The sequence below is a fragment of the Antechinus flavipes genome, chromosome 5 (assembly GCF_016432865.1).
Source record: "Antechinus flavipes isolate AdamAnt ecotype Samford, QLD, Australia chromosome 5, AdamAnt_v2, whole genome shotgun sequence".
NCBI lineage: Eukaryota > Metazoa > Chordata > Mammalia > Dasyuromorphia > Dasyuridae > Antechinus > Antechinus flavipes.
In genome coordinates, this window is record NC_067402.1 from 296,708,756 (window position 1) to 296,729,531 (window position 20,776).

The 20,776-nt window shown below is 48.2% G+C and overlaps 1 protein-coding gene across 2 annotated transcripts in view; it reads left to right on the plus strand.

The window, feature by feature from the left end:
• TBC1D22A (TBC1 domain family member 22A) overlaps positions 1-20,776 on the plus strand; it is a 271,714-nt gene that overhangs the window by 42,428 nt on the left and 208,510 nt on the right. For both annotated transcript variants that reach the window (XM_051963006.1, XM_051963007.1), the window contains one exon: positions 17,754-17,824. In XM_051963006.1, the coding sequence (XP_051818966.1) occupies positions 17,754-17,824 (71 nt within the window). The remainder of the gene's footprint in view (positions 1-17,753; positions 17,825-20,776) is intronic.

Genomic DNA, 20,776 nt, shown 5'->3' on the forward strand with positions numbered 1-20,776 from the left:
AGGGGCTGGTGGGGGGGCATTATCCTGTGGGGGGCCCTGGTGAGTAGACTGGTGTGGAGCCAAGGGGAGGCTGCCTCGACTTGAGCCTGATGGGTACTTCTGCCCCGAAGCCCTCCCAGACTGCTGTGGGCTGTTGCCCGGGTAAGCTGGGTACTCGGAAGCTAGGTCAGCCCAGGGTCTGAGGCTGGCTAAGTCAGGGGGCCTCTGAGAAGGGCACAGGGACCCCAGCTGTGGGGGGAACCCTGTTTCCCGCTGTGGCCCTCAACAGCTTGAGAATGGAGCCTATGGGGGCTAGACTCGGGCACCCTGACCTGGGTTCTGCTCACCTGACCTTTGGTGCTTCTGTGTCATCATGATTGCATCCTTTGCCATCCCATGTATTGTATTTTCTGGAGCTAGCAAGGATTTGAGATAGCATCTCCCAGTTACCAGAAGGTTCCTGATACCCCTGTGAACCCTTGTTCTTGAAAAAGTGGGGGCAGAAAAGGGTACCCCCGGGCAGTGGGGGCCCCGGGGATGTCACCTTGCCCGGCCTCAAAGATCGCACTCCCTCCGTGAAGCTCCTTAATTTATTGCCTCGTTCTCTGTAACAAGCGTTTCCCATTTGCATCGCCGAAGCTGGATGATGGCATTTATACCGGTCCTGTATATTACTTTTTTTATTGCGTTCTATTTCAGTCGTAAATAGTTGTAAATATTGTTCCTGTTCTGACCGCATTATGACATGTTTCCCCAAGTAATCTTGGGTTGCAGTGGAGCGACGTTCACTCTGGCCCCTGTTTTTGTGGCCGTCGCTCGGTCACCTCACCTCTTCATAGCTGGGTTGGACCTTCTCCTGGCTCAGCGCTCTCACTTTCTGGACAAAGAACCGCAGGGTCAGAGGGCGGGGCGTGAGCTGCTAACCCGGCTGAGCTCACAAGCCTGGTTCTGCTTCCCCTGAGGCCTGGTGGCAGGAAGTTCTGGGAAGCGCACCCCCTTCCTGGTGCCTAGGAAGTCCCCCACTTTCTGCACTCTCTCCTCCAAAACGCTTCCTCCAACTTGTGCTTGTGAAGGTATTATACTAGGCTCCACACTTTGAGTCAAATTTCATCTTATTAGATTCCCTCCCCCCCTTCCCCCAGCATTCTAAACTTTCAGGGGTTCACTTGTACTGTTGGCTTGCCCATGTGTTCCTCTCTGACCCCTCTAAGGATAGCACTAGTGACTTGGATGTTGTCCTGAAATCTAAATGAGTGATATCTACAGCACATTTTGCAGGATCCAGCCACTAACCCTTTCAGGGCAGGAAATGGGGTTAGGCCGGCTTGATGTGGCCATCACTGTTTCCTTTTCCATCCTTTTAATAATGGGTTTTTGTTCTTTTTTTTTTTTTTTTTTTTTTTGAGAGGGGCAGGAATTGAAGTCACATTCCCAGGATAAAAATTTGTAGCCCATCTTCTTTTTGTTGTTACTTAATTGTTCTGAACATGGATTGCACCTGTAAAACAAGTTGCACAGATTGTACCCGAGGAAATGTGTGCAAGGTGTTAAGAGTGATCGAGACAAGCTGGTTTATTGGAAAATCCACATAAGTGCATTTGGATGTGGAACCGGCTGCGGGTCCACGTTTCCACCAACTTTTCCCATGGGATTTAGAGGCAAGATTCTAGAAGCCCATTTGAATAAGGGGCTGATGAGGTTGGCCAGTATGTAGTCCGTTGTGTTTGGTGCTGTGCCCCTGGAAGGACAGTTTGGAGATGATGGAGCATCTGGAAAGGCTCTCCTGGGGTTGTATACAGACCCTGCCAGAAATGGCTGGTGTTGGAATCAGGACCACGGACAGATCCCCAAGAGGGCAGTTAGGGACAGCTGTGCCCCTCTCCAGGGGCCTCTTCCCTCCAGTCAGATTTAATTCCTTTGAGACCACTGCTACAATTTTGCAGTCAGCAAAAGGATGATTCATTCAGTTGGGGGTCTCTCAGAAGTGGAACTTTTGGCTTGTGCCAGCTTTCTCTGCCCCCAGTTCTCCCAGAATCTCGTTGTGCCGGCCTGCTGGCTGCCGCTTGTGACAATTGCATGCGTGTGCACATATACATGTACACACATGCATATGTAGAGTGTGTGTAGAATCCTGCTACTGTGGTGATAAGGAAGATCAAAATAACAAAGTCAAAGCTCCTGTATCCAAAACTTCTACAACAAACTTTAATTGGTCTCAGGCCATGGAAGTGCTCAAAAAGGATTTTGAAAATCAAGGAAGAGACGTAGAGGAAAAATTGAAAAGAGAAGTGAAAGTTCTGCAGGAAAATCATGAAAAGCAACTTTACAGCTTGGCGAAGGAGACACACACAGAATACCAAAGAAAACAGCACATTAAAAACCAGACTAGGTCAAATGGTAAAGAAAGTACAAAAGCCAGTGAGGAGAAGAATACCTTAAGCAATATAATTGGGAGAAAAAAATCCATTGAAGAAAACAACTCCTTTCAAAGTAGAATTAGATAAATGAAAAATGAAAAAGGCGATATAAAAGCTCTGTGAAGAACACAATTCTTTTTTTTAAATAAAGCTTTTTATTTTCAAAACATGCATGAATAAATTTTAACACTGACTCTTGCGTATTTTCCCCTCCTCCTCTCCCCCTTCCCTGAATGGCAAGCAATCCAATACATGTTAAACATGTTAAAATATATGTTAAATCCATTATGTGTAAACATATTTATACCATTTTCTTGCTGCACAAGAAAAATCAGATCAGAAAGGAAGTAAATGAGTAAGAAAATAAAATGCAAGCGAAAAACAACAAAAGAGTGAGAATGTTATGTTGTGATCCACATTCTTCTCTTACTCAGACCCCCAGCTCCTCCCTGTCTGGGAGCTATCCTTTTGTTGGGTCAGGGAACTAGATTTAGGAGCTGGAGGTGTTTACACTTTACTGGGGCCAAACTTCCATCCTGGTGTCTTTCTTAACTTCTCCATTTGTTGGAGGAGGACCCAACTCTTGTTTATTTTTACCAGTTGTCCCCCAGTGCAATTGCACTCTCCCACTGGAGAGCTTGGAATGTTCAGTTCTAGTCCGCCATCTTTCCTGAACTCTCAACGCTTCTCCATCCAGTTCAGTTCTAGCCTGTCCTTCTTGGGCTGCCTCAGGCGGGGTCCCTCTTGACTTTCCAGTTTTAAGGCACACACTTTTCCCTAAGAGATGCCCTCTATGGTCCTGCTAGTCCGGACCCAAAGGGCTTTTGGGCAGATAGCCTTGGGGCTTCCTTCTGTCCCTTGATGTCCCCATGGGCACCCTTCCATTTCCTGCTTCTCTCTGCTGTGGCTTGTACTGTCCCAGCTCCTGGAGCTCCCTTCTGCTGAGTGACACTCTACCTGTCCCGAGCCCCGATATCAGAAGCACGTGGAGCTGGGAAGCCTTCATGTTTCCCATGTTTTCTGCCAGCCTTTCCCATCTTCTTTCTTTCTTTTCCTGTTGCCTGTTTTCCAAAGCTCATCAGCCTGTGCTGACACCTTGGAATGGGCCTTGTGAGTCTTTGGCACTGAGGCCTTCTGTGTCACTGAGCCTGTTTAGTGCCGATTGCCAGGGCTTTGTTTGGTGCCCTCCTGTGCTTTCAGGGATCCCTTAGGACCTGTCGCCGCTCAGTGGGACCCGGCTGGGCAGGTACAACATCAGTCTCGATATCTGGCATGTGCTTGGCTCGTGCTTCTACTTTTTCTGTGCTTTTCTTCGTTTCTTCTGCTCCAGTTCTCTGCCCGACTGTTTGACTAGAGTCTCCGGGTTTGGCAGGTAGGTGAGAACATTCAAGTTTTTCCTGTTACAGTGCCATTCATCTTCTTTTAAACACAGTTTTTATTAGCCTCAAGTTCTGAGAACATGCTTAGGAAATTCTACTGTATGCGGGAAAGAAGACAGGCTAGTTTTATTCCTGGCTCAGTGGTCATCTTCAGCCCTCCTAGTTCTTGGTTTGGTGGAAGAGCCCACTCCCTGGGAAGCTCAGAGAGGATGAGAAGGGGGAGTGTGGAAGGAATGGCGTGCCCACTTGATTGCGGCTAGCCACAAGATCCCGGCCGCCTCTTGAGTGTCTGACCCTGTGGATACTGAGATACAATGGTAAGGGACAAAGCTGAGATAATGGAGTAAGTGGGAGCAGCACAAGGCTTCTCCAAGCAGCTCTAGAAAATGCTCCACACCAAACCCGACCGAGAAAAGCGATGAGCCGTTTGTCCAGATGTGAGGCAGACAGGGAAGTCTGCAGAGACTGGGTGTGGGTTCATGCAGGACAGTCCAATACCCTGGGGGGGGGAGGGGAGAGGGAGAGGGAGGAACTGGACACCGAGGCAGGAGGCTTCATCTGGGGCACCACCAGGCCCTTCCTAGGTCACTGTGAGGGGAACAGGGGCAAACGGCAGCCTGGTCACCCAGTCCCCAGTTTCAGGTCACGGGTTCAGGGCAGAGGGAGAAGGGGGCCTGTGCAGCCCTGGGCTGTATAAGGAGAAAGGTGGCCTTTCAGAAGCTGCCTTCTGTAGTGGAGTGTCTCATTCCCCAGGCACAGAGTAGGGCCTTGCTTGGAGCATCTCCCCTGGCTCACAGAGGCAGGGATCTTAGATCACAGGAGAGGCTACACTTCTGCCACTGTGAATCAACAACTTCGCAGCTGGCTGAGAGGGTACAGTCCAGCAGCGGTTTGTCTTGGGTGGACCCAAATCCCAGCCAGGAGCTTGTAGAGCTCAGTCGGAACGAGCCCTGCGTGGGCTCACGCTGAGAGCATTGAAAGGTCCTAACCTACATCAGAGATCCTGGAATGAGCCAACGCTGGATGCCCTGAGAAAGCAGCGACAGGAGCAGCCTGACCTTCCCCCAGCCTGACCTTGGAGCTAGCATCAGGTCTGGAGTCCGGCCATAGCTGACCTGAGGGACTCCCTCCCCACTACCCCACAGTGACCTGCTGAGTGCAGGGTGTGACTCCTGGAGAGCCAGAATCTCCAACGCATTTTCCAGGTCCGAGGGGGCTTCCTGGGCTCCTAGCAGTGAAATGATAGAACCCATTGCCTGTTTGGCCTTTGAAGAAATGGTTTCCGACTTTTAACCCTGAAGAGCACTTTGTGCTTAACTCATCCAATCTCTTTCCTCACTGACCATGGAATCAATGTTATCAGGGCAACATCCTATCAAATACTCTTCATATTTTGGGGTTTTCCATCTCCTAGATTTCCTCTTGTATCTCTTCTCCCCTCTGCCCCTCCCATAGAGGCATTCCTTGTCACAAGAATTTTTTTTACAAATGAAGAAGAAGAGAATTTTTTCAGCAAAAAGGGACAACACATGGAAAAAAAATCTAATATCATATAGATAGTTATGGACCTACCCCTTCTGCAAAGGGGTTAGGAGAAGGAATCGTTTCATAGTTCTTTGTGACCAAATTTCTCTGTTACTACAATATTCTTTTTTGTTTTTGTTGCTATTTTCTGAAAAAAAAATGTAATTTGTTAATATATTTTGTTTTTACTTTCTCCCTGATTTCAATCTGCCTTGCTATCCCAGAGAGTCATCCCCTATAACAAGGTATTTTTTTTTTTTAAAGAGGAAGAGGAGAAATAGCTACCCAGCAAAATGTATCACTATGTTGAAAAGAATGTGATATTATATATTCACATCTGTGGAAACATCCTTGCAAAGGAAAAGTGGGAGATGTCTTTTCAGATCTCTTTTCTTCTTTGGCACTGTGCTTATTGCAATACTCATTTTCACTGATGCAGTTGTTCATTCCATTTACATCATAGTCACTGCATATGTTATTGTTTTTTCTCTATGCTTACTTGAATTTTTGCTTTAGTTTGCATAAGTATCTCTTCTGTATTCACCATTAAGTTTTGTTTCTTATAGAAGCCATTGTATTCATTTATCACACTTTGTCTAGTCATTCTTTATTCATTGGGCTTTCGCCCTTGTTTCCTGTTCTTTGCTACCACAAAAAATGCTGCTTAAAAGGTTTGGCTATAGATGGGGCTTTTCCTCTTATTGATGTTGGTTTATATGCTCAAAAGTAATCCAAGTCAAAGGCTATGGACATTTTAGTCACTTTTGGGGAACCGTTCCAAATTACTTTCCAAAATAATGATGCCATTTCATAGCAGTAACATGGCACCATCGTCCCTATCTTCCCACAGCTATTTAACCATTGAGTATTCCTGTCTTTTGTCATCATTGCCAATTTGCAGGAGGTAAGGTAGAATCCTCAAAGTTGTTGTGATTTTTTTTTAAACATACATTATTATTACTGGAGATTTGAAGCCTTCTTTCAGGTGGTTGGTAATGGTTTACATTTCTTTTGAGAACTGTTGATTCATATTTTTTGTCTTGTCTCTTGGGGGATGACTTTTGGACTTAGATTTTGTCAGTTTGGCATCTTAGATCCCAAATCCTCATTCTAGGCATTTGATACAGTTATTTGTTTTGGTTTGATAGCAATTATTTCTTCCTATTCATTGCCTTGGGACAGTAATTTAGTTCTTACAGTAAGCTTTTTATTTTCTATGTAATCATGTAATTCTGTTTCATGTGATCATGTAATGTTATCTGTTTTTTTAAATAGACTAATAGCCTTTTTTTTTTTTTAACAGATTATCCTTTGTTTTGTTCAAAAAATCTCTGCTGTGTCTGAAAAGAGGGGTATGATTTGCCTCTCTTCTTTATAGTCTTATTATTAAATTAAATTAAATTAAGGTGGTGTCTCCGTTTAGAATATATCCCACAATGTAGTGTAAAGTCTTGTTTTAAACCCAATTTCTGCTAGACTGTTCTCTAGTTTTTTTTTTTTTTGAGAATATTTCATCAAATAGGGAGTTCTTCCTTCAATAATTTATCTTTTCCATTTTATCAATTGTTGGATTTTTGAGTTTTCTTGTTTCTGAATCTTCTTTACCTAGGCAGTTCCATTGATCTTCCTCTGTTTTTTAAATCAATACCAGATGACTACAGTGACATATACTTTTGATGCAGTGCTAGTGGTGTGAGAATTGGGGTGAGGAATCCCCTTTGGTTGAAGCAGGTCCAATACAAACGAAAGTCTGAGGGGAAAGGAGATTTTATTGTTGGCACTGATAAGCCAGCTTTGCTAGGAAGACAGACTTCTCAGTGGGTAAGGTCCTGTCAGAGAAATAACAAAGGTTATTACTGAGAAGGAGATATCTTCACAGCAGGCGAGAGTCCTGGCAGGTAGCTGTGCCAAGAAGAGAGGATCCTTGGCAAGGCATAATCCTGCTTCTGACTTCTACAGAAATTTGGAGTTCAAAATTGTCTTTTATTAGGCTTAGGCTTCCATTGAAAATTGAATGAGAATTCCTCAATATTGTCAATGCCCCTAGTTGAAAAGAGAATATTTACCCTGGAGTTTCAAGCCACTTAATAGGAATAGCGAGACCTCTAAATGAATGAGACCATTTAAGTTTGAGCTACTGGGAGTGGTCCTGGGCTAATCTTCAACTAGTCCCTGCCAAGATTTCCAATGCAATAAAACCACTTAACTGCCCTGAAGAGTGGGTCTTTAACAGAGGCAAGTTTCAGAGTTCATCCCCATCATTTGGACAGTTTCAGGGTTCACCCCCATCATTTTCCCCCTCACGCAGTCTCCCCAAATTCATTTGGGGTAAAGGGGTGAAGGTCTCATCTTCTGTAATTGCTTCAAGCTGACAAGGGTCATAGAGGTGTCCCTTAGTTCACTGGGGATTCAAGCCAGGAGGGGAAGACAGTAGCAGTGGCATCTAAGGGGTGTTGTATGACCCAGTCAGTCATCCCAAATCTCCTAACTGAAAGAACCTAGAGGAAACAAATCTCAGGAGCAGATTAAAAGTGGGGTGTCATCCAGGGGGGAGATGGTAACATTTGGCAATGGGGCCCTTTGCAAAAAATGCATCCGGTCCTGTTTGTGTGCTGCCTTAAGGATGCTGATAGCCCACCCAATGATGCTGAACAGCCCCACTGTGAGAGTGAATCAGAAGCCCCTCCCATAGCAAAGAGAAATTCAGCGGTCCTACCAGCCACAACCAGGGATAGCCAGGGTTCCGATGTCGACGTCATAGTGGGGCAAGGGAGAGTTTGATCAAGCCCCAAACTCCTGCTGGAGGGCAGGGCATGGGGGAGGCAGCTTATCCCCTGTAGGCAGTCCCTCCTCCAGTGCTCCTCCTGTTCGAGTCCAGGACAAGGACTGGGGGGGGGGGTCTCCTTGGACAGACTCCATGACACCTAAAACACGGCTCTTTATGGTTCCCGGCAATGTCAGCAACCAAGAGTAGGGATTTTTCTCCAAATCTCGCTTTAATTCTGTGGCCTCTTAACAGCTGCAACTTGATTCCTATCATTAAAGATTCCAATAGCTATTTTTAAGGGAGAAATTTGAGGGACCAAATCTGGCTTCTGCAGCTTCCTCCATGTACTAGGGCAGATTGTTTAATATTAACATCTCCCCACGACAGATCAAAGAAGGTGTTGGCCTTGGACCCCTCAAAAGGTTGGGTGGGGTAGTCAGAGTAATGGCCAGGTTTTTCTTCTGTCTGGGAGGGATTTGACTTTGAAAGAGGCACCTCTCCTCTGAGAGTCTGCTGCTTCTCCCAGGGGGCAGAAGTTAAAATCAGCATCCTGAAGAGGAGAAAAAAGCTGGGAGTCCCAAGATCTGGGTTTAGGTGAGAGGGATAGAGTTAGAGATACTGTCGGACATAAGGTCCTATTCTGGAAGGAATTCAGACGCCTCCTGATGGGGACTGCATAGAGGTCCTAGAGGAGCAGGAAGGAGGGAGTTTGCTTTCCTTCCAGCAAGTTTAAGCAGCATCCTTCCATGCTGTTTTAATTTAAACTTTTTAGGTTTGAGAACTTTAAAGCCGAATTTGTTTCTGCCTAGGGAAGGATCCTTAGAAACAGAGGTGTTTTGTCTCATTTGGCCACAAGCCTTAGTTTCCCCAAATCCATAGTGCCATGTCCTTCTCCAGATGTCTCTAGAGATGGAGAGATGACAAAATGCTCCCTGATAAAAGCGACTTTTGTCAAAGAATCAGGAACTCCCATTCAGGTGTCCCTGAGAGAATTCTGCTAGGTGTGGAGCCCCAACAATCCAAATTTTCCCATGAATTTGGATTGTTATGGTTATAGAATGAAACAACACGAAAAGGCTTTACCTCATCCACATTCTTGGGGATTCCCAGTCAAGGAATCAGAAATGATGCAGTGCTAGTGGAAGTGGGGTGGGGAATCCCTTCTGGTCAGTGCACAGGTCCAGCAATAAAGAATTCACGAACCCAAAACGTCTGAATCACAGAAAAGAAAAGTTTGTTTTTCACTATGAAAGAGCTCTCTTAGTGGGCAAAACTCCTCATTAGGAGTTTGGCAAGAGATGGATTGATAAGTCATGATTATATGGGATACATCTTGGCCTGGGACTGGAAACTGTCAATAAAGGACCAGCAGACAGAGATCTCCAATTGAATAAAATAGTTTTTCCTAGAGTCTAGGAATTCCCTGAAAAGGATCCAGGCCACCCCCAAAAGATTAACGAAGGGTGATTTGATCGAGATCTCCAATTGAATGAAGCCACTTAACTTTGTCTGGGAAGGTTTGCTTTTTCCCAGGAGAGGGCCTGAGACCTCTAATCTCCCTTTTTTTACAGATTAAAAGAGACACAGTTTCATCCTCATCACTTTGAGATTTGGAAGTGCTGTTCTTTCTCTATACTTAAACCTCTTTTTCTTATTTCCCTTGATATTCTAGGTATTTTGAGTCTCCAAATGTTTTTTTTTAATTTATTTTGTCAAGTTTTGTAAAGTGCCATTTTGATAGTTGGATTGATGAAAATTTATTTTGACAATATTGCCATTTTCATTATATTATCATGACCCAGTCATGAGTACTGAATATTCTTCCAGCTATTTAAATTGTTCTTTATTTTAAGTAGCACCTTATAATTGAAGTCATTCAGTAGTGAGTGGTTTTGTATAGACTGACTTTAAAATATTTTATGCATTATATAGGTATTTCAGTAGAATTTCCCTTTGTATTATTGCCTCTTGGATATTGGTTTTCTATGGAAATGTCATTGGTTTTTATGGGTCTGCTTAGTTGCCTGCAACTTCACTGAAAATCTTACTTGTCACAGTTTCTCTAAGATTTCCTAAGCAAACCTTCATCTTATCAATAATTAGGGATAATTTTATTTTCCCATTATTTGTCTTATTTCATGCAGTAGATGGTTCATTGAGTAGAGTTCTGGACTTAGAGTTAGGAAGACCTCAAGTCCTGACTCAGATGTGAAGTATCGGTATGACACTGAGTCATGTACTTATTTTCTTAGCGTCATTTCCCCCCCCCCCCCCAAAAAAAAAGAGGATAACAATACCAGCTGCCTGATAAAGTTGTTGTGAGGATTAAGGGAGATAATATTTTGTAAAGTGCTTAGCAAATTTTAAAGCACCAAAATAAATGGTAACCTATCATCACCATCATCATCATCATCATCATCATCGTCATCATTTCTTCTCAAACTATTGCTATTGTTAGTGTTTCTGGGGTTATCTCACATAAGAGCAATGAGAATAGACATCCCTTGCTTTACTCTTGGATAACTGGGAAAGCTTTTAGTCTATCTGTATTACATTTAATTCTTGCTTTTGGCTATAAATGTTTAAAAAAAAAAAGGGTCTATCCATCTATCCATCTATACCCTTTATTTGTAGGATGAGTATTATATTTTGTCAAAGAATTTGTCAGCATCTGATTATGAGGTGTAAATCTCTCCACATTCTGTGAGTGAGCCCTTGTTTCAGATTTGTCCTGGACCCTCCACTTTACCTCATCCCGTGTGCCCAGTCAGTTGTTGAGATGCCTTATTTGTTCCTTCAGAGCCCCTCTATGCACTCAGACTATGTCCTCCATCACCATGTCTCCATTCTTCCCTCTGCCTCCCCATTGACCTTCCTGCCGCAAGGCTCCCCCCATTCCAGTCTGCCTCTCCCCATCAGCTTCACCAAATCCCCTTTGTCCCTAGCCTTTGAAAGTCCTTCATTCCCAGGCCCCTAGATCAGAGGACTCATCAGCCAGGCCACACTGGACAAACATGAGGCCCTCAGGGAGCTCACCATGTAATAGGAGAGACATAAAACAAGTCACTGGGTACTGACGGGCCGCAGACTGAGCCTGGCACACAAGGGTGCTTAATGAATACCCTTTGATTGTTCAGTATCTTTTGTTCACTATGTTATCCTTGACTTTAGCTTGGAAAACCTGGGTGTGTAGCCTGGCTATGCTGATGACTAAGCGTTTCGTGCCTCAGGTTCCTCATCTGTGAAATGCTCTCTGGTGTCTCTTCCAACTCTCAGTCTGACAGTAGCTCCTTTATTATACTGAGTGCTGGGGTACAGGGTGGGATAAACCAGACAGATCTTCCCTAGGTGGGCTCCCTGGGCTCAACAACAGGGACATGGAATTATGATCTTTTCCACTTGGCTGATTGTCGGCTGCTTTTCCTCTACCCGGTAACAAATAGAATTTCTAGCCTGCCTTCCTGTCTCCACGGCCCATGTGCTCAGCTCATTTATGTGAAGGTTCCTGAGGCTTGCTGCCTCTGCCCTAGACCCCCTTCTGGAGCACAGGTGGCCTTGGCTGCCAGGACCTTCTCGAACCTCGCTCTCGGGTCCAGGAGCCAGCCGTGTGGTAGGACTCTGTTAACTGTGCCTAAGGTGTGAGTGGTCCCCCAATGATCCTGTGAGGGTAGCATCTTCTCGTTAACCTTGATTATCTTTTCCTGGTTCAGTTTCTGCCTGGATAAAAGAATTACTGTCTGGTAATTGAGACTAACTAAACGGGAACCAGGCTGGAGTAAAAGAGGCAATTTCATTTGTTGTATTCTTTAAATGTTCGTTATTCTTGTCTTGTGAGAAAATAGTGCTGATAATAATTATAAATTTTGTGCATAAACCGCTTTCAAGCAGATTTCTGGTTCAGACTCAGATCTAATATTTTACATCCAATTAGATCGCATGAGTCCAAATCGTCTCTCAGTTTGGTTCACTGGATGTACTGAATAATTCCATTTGTAAGCAGAATGGAACCATAAAACAGCTGCTGCTGTAATTTCCCTAACTGGACCTCGTTAGAGAACTAGACCTTGTGCCGCGGCGAGCAGTGTGGCATTGGGCTGGATGTCCACCTACTTTTCAGTTCCATGAGAGCTTCTCTAGAGCCGTGGTTTTCCCAGGGTGACCATGTTGTCCAGCACAGCAGATCACAGCTTCCCCACGTCTCCTTCTCGGGAGATTCTTGCTGGTGCCCTTACATAGATCACGCTGGGTTGCCTGCCAGGGCTCTGCAGGTTGTTCTCTGGTTCTCTGCTTAGTGGCAGGAGCTGTCCAACTGCTGATGCTGGCCCTGGGCCCTGACAGGCCCTCTCTGGCCTTGCTGATGGGGCTGCTGTGGAGGCCGTAGAGAACGAGCAACCTCATGTGCTGGGGTCACTGGTGCTTCTGTGCAGGCTTCTCTTGTGTACGCCAAGGGAGGACGCTGAGGGCTCCTAGGGGGTTTCTGCCAAGAGCTTCACCCCTTGCTGGGACCTGAGGCTGGGTTCTGGTTAGGTTCCTCTATGTGTGAGCTTCCTGAGCAAAACATGGTCATTCTCCCACACTCTTCTGAAGAAACTGGGGCCTCTCCTCTGATCGTCCTCAGTTTAAGGTTCTTCGTCTGGTTTGACGTACTTCCCTTTGCCTGAGTTCAGGAGTCTCCCTCACTTCAGTGTGTTGTTCATGCAGATTGTCTCTTATGGCCCAATAATCTTTTTTTTTTTTTAATTAAAACTTTTTATTTTCAAAACACATGTATAGGTAATTTTCAGTATTCACTCTTGCAAAACCTTATGTTCCAAATTATTCTCCCTTCCTTCCCCCCCTCCCCGAGATGGCAAGTAATCCATGTTCAACATGTATAATTCTTCTATACATAATTACACATTTATCATGCTGCATAAGAAAATTCAGCTCAAAAAGGAAAAAAATGAGAGAAAACAATGCAAGCAGACAACAGAGTGAAAATACTGTGTTGTAATCCACATTCAGTCCTCACAGTCCTCTCTGAGTGCACATGGCTTTCTCCATCCCAAGTGACCTGAGTCACCTCGTTGTTAGAAAGAGTCACATCCATCAGAATCGATCATTGTATAATCTTGTTGTTGCTGTGTACAATGATCTCCTGGTTTTACTCACTTCATTTAGCATCAGTTCCTACAAGTCTCTCCAGGCCTCTCTGAAATCCTCCTGCTGATTGTTTCTTATAGAACAATAATATTCTATAACATTCATGTACCATCACTTATTCAGCCATTCTCCAATTGATGGGCATCCATTCAGTTTCCAGTTCCTTGCCACTCCAAAAAAAGCCCAATAATATTCTAACATGTTTGTGGACCACTCTTGTTCCCCAGTTGATGGGCATCTCCTTTGTTTCCAGGGTCTTGTTGTTCAGGAAGAGATGTGTGGGATCCTTTGTGGGTATAGGGGACCTTTAGTCTCCCTTACATGTTTTAAGGCTTTTCTCAGATCCAGCCTTCTCTATAGTAAGACCTTATAAAATGTCTGGCACTAGCAGGTGTTCAGCATACAGTGGTTTGGAGTGGTTCTTTCTCTCGTTGATTTGGATGGAGTTGCTGACTAGTAGGGAGATCTATGGGCAAGGAGTGGGAACCTTCCAAGTGCCCCTCCCCCAGGTCTCACCAACCCCTTGACAACACGAGGGGGAACAGCTGGTTTTCCTGCCTCAGATTGGGGAGCTCAAGGTCAGCTGGGTATCAGATAGCTCTCCTGATACCCCAGAAGTCAGAGATATAATCCAGGTCCCTTCAGTCATGGAGAAGGATTGCTGAAGCTCATGGGATGTTCTGACCTTGAGCTGGGGCTCTCATTCCCTTTTTTGTAAAACACGGAGGTTGGAAGCCATGATTTCCCAGGTCTCTCTCCTCTTGTAGGCCGATGCTTCCTCCATTCTCCAAAAGCCTTTTCCTCTGTGGGGGCCGTTCAGGTAACGTTAACAAGGGGAGTTTATTCTGTGTTTTTTTTTTTTTTTTTTTCACGAACATTTCGGCAGAAAACGGAAGGCGACAGAAAGCGTGATTGGGAAATGTTATATTATTGGTGCTCAAACATTAGGCTTCTGATTTTCATAACGTCCTCGGGGAACTATTGAGAATTTGCTATTTCCAACCCTGGCTGTAAACTGCAAGTTATTGCTGGTGCCGTCACCCAATTATTTGATGCTTATTTTACTTAGACTTAGTAATTTGAAAAAGATTAGATGTCAAGACTTCACATTTTGGTGATTATATTACTAAGGCCTTCTCTTTAATCATTTCTTTTATTCCTGGTATTAATCATTAGCTCTCAGCTGTTTGCAAAGGAACCTAACCCTGGATGTCTAAAAACTTAAAGGAAAAAATAATTGCTTCATTTGCAGTGGGAATGGGGAATATTTGTTCACCAATGAAAGTGGAATGAATTCTTTGGCCGTTGGCTGCTGCTTATGATGAAACGAGTCTTTTCTTATTGTGTGTGGAAATTGTCGCTCTCATTACTGCATATTTAAAGCGTTGGGATGAGCTGAACCCTAGGAGGAGATCTCACGCACAGGATCTCTCTCCCTCGTGGAGGAGGCACACGGTAGCAGCTGGAGAACCAGGGCAGGTCAGGGCCGCCAGTAATCCTGGGCATCGCTGAAGGAGCTTGGAGTCATACAAGGCTTTTATTTGGTCTGTTTGTTCTGTTCTTTGAGCTTTGAAAAATTCTTTTTACCCACAGCTGGATTTTGTTTGAATTACAGAAAAGGGATGATCCAGGGAATATGAATGGTGGCCAAAGAGAAGCCAGCAGTTAAGGAGCCTCCGTTCCTCTCCGGTCCTTGGGCAGAGTTCTAGGGTGAGATTAGGATCCCAGGCCAAAGGATTGGTGGTAATGGGGAAGTGAGAACTGAAATACCTGCAGGGTCATCTGATCATCTAACTAAAGATTTAGAAGGGGAAGCAGGGGGAGCAGCTGAGCCCTGGTCTCATGTCTCTGAGACTAGGGCCAGCCTTCTTCCATTGGGCTGCCCTGCGGCAGGGCATGGGGGGCACCTTGAAGGGAGCACTAGAGAACAGCGCGCATTTCCTGTTGGGGCAGCTTGGAGCCAGTGACATAGACCTGAGGCTGCATCCTTGCCTGAGGGCTCCTGGTCGGATGGCCCCCTCCCAGAGGACCCTCTGTGTATCTTTGCTTTGATGGCCGGATCACTGTCAACTGGCTGTTGCCTGGGGCAACAAGATGGCGACATCCCTGCTCTCGGTTTGGTTGCCATTGGCTCCTGGAGGAAGTGGCTTTCCGGGTCCGTGCTAGTCTTAGGTCTAGGATCTGGGGCCTTTTATGCTTTTCAGGTTCCGTGTGAGGGGGTCTGGGGTGGGGGGGCTGAAGGAAGGCTTTCTTAGAGAGGACTGCTAATGTTTTCTGACATTTGCTTCCCCCTCCAGCCCCAGCCCCGCCATGACAGGGCAGCCCTCCTCCATTACATTACGGTGATTTGGTTCCCACAGCTGCCCTCCCTGAGCCCTGGCCCATGGCCATCGGGGTCACCTTGGGCTGGAGGGCTTGTTTTGTCAGCCCCAGGTGACCCACAGGATTACAGAAGACCCCAGTGCTCCTCAGCTGAGGTTGGAACCCGAGGCCTCTGGCCCCCAAGAAGTACAAGGCTACTTCTGTGGGCACAGCCCTCCTGCCTGGGAGCTCACTCTCCCTCCTCCCCAGACCGGTGACCTTCCTCAGAAAGCCCTTCCCATCCCCCTTAATCCTCGGGCCTTCCCCATGGGGCTGCTCTGTACAGAATCTCTGCAGGTGGTCTGCCTCACGAGACTGGGACTACTTGAGGGGAGGCCCCAACTCTAGCCTTCCTTTGGATCCCCAGCACCTGCTGCAGTACTGACACATAGTAGGTGCTTAGTCGGGGTTAATTGGCTGGCATCTTGTTCAGGTGGGCCTCCCGGGGCTTGGCTTAGGTGGCCCGGGCAGGTCTGTATTTATACAGAGCCGCCCTCCTGGGGACCCAGGGGGCCTTTAGTCGCTACTCTGGAGGGCAGCGATTAAAGGCCAAGGCCCGCCCCCGGCTCTTGGAAGCTCATCTCTGAGAAAGTCGAGTCCCAGCCTCATTTTATACTTTAGCTTGTTTTATGGTTTAATATTGTACAGTGTGTTAATTATAATGTACTTGTGTTCATTGTAGCATGAACTATACATGTTAATTTCTAGATATAAAATTTTAATGCTAGTATCATCGGGGCAGCTTTCCATAATAAAAATTCCCTCTTTTCTCCTTTTTAAAGCAGCATACAAACCTTTTTTTCCCCCCCTTCTTCATTAAGACGACTGCTCGGTTTTGTTCATTGTTAGCATCTCTGCAGAAAACTTTCAGGCTGAGAGAATATTAGAGCTGCTGGCTCAGAGGGGATTTTGGGGTTGTCTAAACTTTCATTACTCGGCTTCCTCCTGCCCTCAGTCACTGGAGGTAACTGAGTTAGTCGCCCATAATTCCCCATCACCTCTCCGTTGTTATGGGCACGTGCTACCGCCTTTATGATATCGCCCCCAGATTACTCACACGCACTCTCATCTCATGAGTATTCCGGAGATTCTCGGCTTCGTCTGTCTTGAAGTCTATGATTTGGGATTAGATTGCTTTGGCAATATTATTTCCTAGCATGCTGCTATCGTTCCTGAGTCAAACCCGTTTGACACTCAATTCTCCAACCGATCTCTTGGTGTTTTATTTAATTTTCGGCTCTCTTACAAATTTATTCACATATCTGCCTTGGAAACTATGTGGATTAAATTTGATCTACCTTGAAGTCCGTCCCTTGTAATTTAACTTCCTTCTCTTTCGTATCAGCCGTGCCTGCTTGGGACCAACAAATTGGATGCCCTCCTTCTTGACGTGTTTGTGTCCAGAGGTCAAAGGGAGAGGAGATGGGGGTTGGGGGGAGGAGCTCAGCGAGCAAAGGATATCGTGAGGGATATCGGACCCCAGCCCCATGGCTCATTGGGCTGGGGATCGGCCAAGGCCTCCTTCTTCTCTGTACCTCAGTCTCTTTCTGTGGAAAATGACCCGGTTAGCCCAGATGATTTCCAAGGCCCACTGCAGCTTTGCCATTGAATGACTTGATTGGGAATGCAGGAAGTCTCTGGAGAAATTGTGATGCTTTTGAAATGAAGGGGTGTCAGAAAGGTCATGAGCAGCATCTACATGTTGAACAGGCAGAACCCCAGAAAGAAGAGCCTATTCCAGTTATTTAGTTCTCGTTTCGTGTCCCCGGATGGGGAGAAGGCCCCTACAGAGGCCCTCCGGTGTCCCGTTACCAGAACAAAGCCCCCTGCATGGCCCCCGTGCTGATGGCTCCGTGGGAGGCTCCCCATTCCCAGCTTCTTGGAAAGCTCGGATTTTCAGCAAGCTTTTCCCAGGAGCACCATAGGTTTTTCTCTCTCCACTTGGAATCCAAATCAGCATACTTAGCGGTGATAACCGAATAAAGTGTCAAGTGACTTGTTTTTGCACAGTCAATGACTAAAAATATCAGCATCTGCAAATATTGTAATTTGTGCCCTTTCAGGGTTTAATTATGGGAGCAGCTGCATTCTGATCACATTATGGGATATTTGCCACCCCAGGAAAAGTTCTTGAGTAATCTTTTTTTCCTCTTTCTCTCTCCTCTTCCCCTTTTGTTTTTACAGAGGAATTAAGAAAATTGAGTTGGTCTGGAATTCCCAAGCAAGTCCGTCCGATAACCTGGAAACTGCTTTCGGTAAGTCTCCCTTTCAGGCCAGCAGGAGACCCAGACCGAGGTCACCTGGAGTTTGGTCCCGCTGAACCAGGCCTTCAGCAGAGGCGGCAGCTTCCTTTCTGTCCTTGGTTCCAAGCCCGGTTTGATGAGACTGTCAGAAAATGGGGATTATTAAGAATTCACGATGCCCATGTGTTTAGTTTTTCAGATTTTATTTCTCTAAATTTTGTGTTCAAAGCAGTTACAGAGAGATTCCCAAGGGCTTGGCCGTGAGATTGCCGATGGTTATTTGTTTCAACGACCGGCAGGTTTTTTTGGATTGTTTACTGTGTTATTGGGTGGGCCCTGTGCCAAGCGTCAGGGGCATGGAGATGAAAAACGCCCCTTTGCAGTCTCCTGGGGCAAATGCAGTTTGTCCCCAAGTCAGGTGGTTTTCTTCTAGGGCAGTGTGAGGGAAAAGGGGGCCGGGGCATGGAGGCAGAGTGACCAGGTAGGACGGGGAAGGAGAGAAGCCCCTCGGCTTGGAGGAGCCTTGACAGAGGAGAAGGACTTTGGCCCTGGGACGAGGAGGGCCTCTGCCGGCCGGAGCTCGGCCTGCGTCTGCATCGTCAGGGCTATGGAAAGTTGAGTTGGGCCCCCGCCTCTGAAGGGGCTCACCGGCAGCCTGCGTGTACGGCGCTGAGCTCTCTCCACCAAACCTGGCCGACCTTCAGGGCTAGGTGCAGACCCGCAGGGAATGCCAAGTGGCTGCCCAGCAGTGAAGAGTCCCCTTTTGCTAACGAGTCTTAGCAAACGGGGAGCCCGGGCCTTCTGATCTCCGGCCAGTGCAGCCCTTGACAGCGACAACCTATTGATAAAGGGTCCTCGTTCAGTTACAGCTCGGCCCCTGCCGACGCCCTCTTTTTCATTTGGGGCTTTGGGGCCAGGGAGGGAGAAGATGGCGAATTAATCAGAGAATCCTCCCCCGACGTCGGTCTCAGTGGCGGGTTTGTGGCCCTGGCGCGTGGCCGGGCCGCTCAGTCATGCGGCTCTCAGATTACATTTCACCTAGTTTTGATTGAAATACCTTTAGGACACCATTTTGCCATTTGAAATGTATTGGAAATGTGGTGCTCCTGGGTAGGGCCTTTTGTTAATTATCTCTCCCAATCCTGTCTCCATCAGCGGCGCCCCCTCCAGGCGCAGCCGCCTTCGAAGGCCTGACCCTGCTCCCCGGGGTGGCTGGAAAGATGGGGCCTTGTGCCTTTGGAGGGAGGAGGTTGGTCTCCGTCTGGTGGAGCCCTTGCAGAAGCAGACGAGGGGGGCGTGGGGAAGGGTGGGGGGCGCTGGGAAGGGTGGGGGGCTCCGGGAAGGGTGGGGGGCTCCGGGAAGGGTGGGGGGTGCCGGGAAGGGTGGGGGGTGTTGGGAAGGGTGGGGGGCTCCGGGAAGGGTGGGGGGCGCCGGGAAGAGCGGGGGGGCGCCGGGAAGGGCGGGGGGGCGTGGGGAAGGGTGGGGGGTGCCGGGAAGGGTGGTGTACCACTTGGGGCCTCCCAGCTCTGTTTTTGACTGGCTGGTTCTTTGTCCTGTCTGAACCTCAGTTTCCTCATCTGTAAATATGCATCGCACCCACTGCTTAGCTCGGGGTCTTTGAGGATCGGGCAGTGTTTCTCTCTTACTCCCCCAGTGTGTGTCGGGGGGATATGAGGCCCCTCGGGACGGCACGGGGCCCTGTGGTAGCTTTCCCTCTGCCTGTGGTAACGGGCAGGAAGGGCTGGGGACCGAGCTGTGTGTGACCAGGACCCCAGGGGGCATTGGGGAAGCTCCTGGGCTGGTGGGTGAGGGCGGGGGGAGAAAAGGAGCAGAAGAGGTTGTGTGCGGGAGCCGGGCACGGCAGCGTGGCTTGGGGAACGTGGCGGACGTGCTGTCACCCCTTCCCGTCACCTGTGAAATCACCGTGACCTTGGACCCCTGCTGTGCTGGTGAGGGACTGCCGTCCCCGTGCCACAGATGGAGGAACCGAGGCACGGCGAGGTGGGCACTTGTCCGTGGGCACGCGGCCAGGAAGTGAGCCCAGGAGTCCCGGCTGGCCCCCGACGGGCCTGGGAGACGGCACTAAGCGAGGTTGGCTCGTCCAGGGCTGCTGCTCCCCAGCGCCCCTCTCTGCACAAGGGGGGGAAGAGGAGAGGGCCTTCGGCCGCACCTGGCGGCAGCGGCTCTGGCCGTGGCGTCATGTCAGCCGCTGCGGAGAAGGGCGGGGGGAGGAGTGGCGGGGCTCCCAGGGCCCTCATCGGGCTTCTTAGAGCATCCAGCCTTGTTTATAAAAACCGGTCCCCTGGCTCTGAGACGGAGGTGGGGCGGATTCAGGGCCTGAAACGTTTGTGGGGGACAGGAGAAGGAAGCCCCGAGCGCTCCCTTTTTCAGCTTCTGCAGGGAAGCCCTCCCTGATTTCACCCCGACTCGGCGTGTCCAGCAGCACTTGGGCTGTGTCTGCCCTCTGTCCCTCTCGGGCCCTCCATCACACGGGCCTTTTGCTTCTCTAGTCGTCAGTCACCAAGGGTGTAAGTGCTCACGTGCTGCGGCTGCCGACGGCACCTGCTGTCCAGGGCCCCGCTGTGTGGGGCTCACCAGCACTGTGCCCGCAGCCAGAGGGAGGGGCCCGCCGGGGAGCAGGGACTGCTGGGAGGGCTCCAGGAGCCGCCGGCCTGGGCCTTGCAGCGCTCTCAGCACGCACGGGCGGTTTTGTGTCCGGTCGGGGGGCTACGAGGGAGCCGCGGGCGTTCCTGGGGAGGGAGGTGCCACGGGCTTTAAGGGAAGCCTCGAGTGAGGGGGCCCGGAGAAGGCGGCGGCCTCTGCTAGGTCCCACGGCCAGTGGGAGAGAAGTCGGGAAGGTGGGAACGGGCCAGCCCTCAGGGAGCCTTTCTGGGGAGGAGGGGGCAGGGATGCCAGAGGCACGCCTCCACTGCCTGGCTGCCCAAGGTGCGGAGGAGAGGGCTC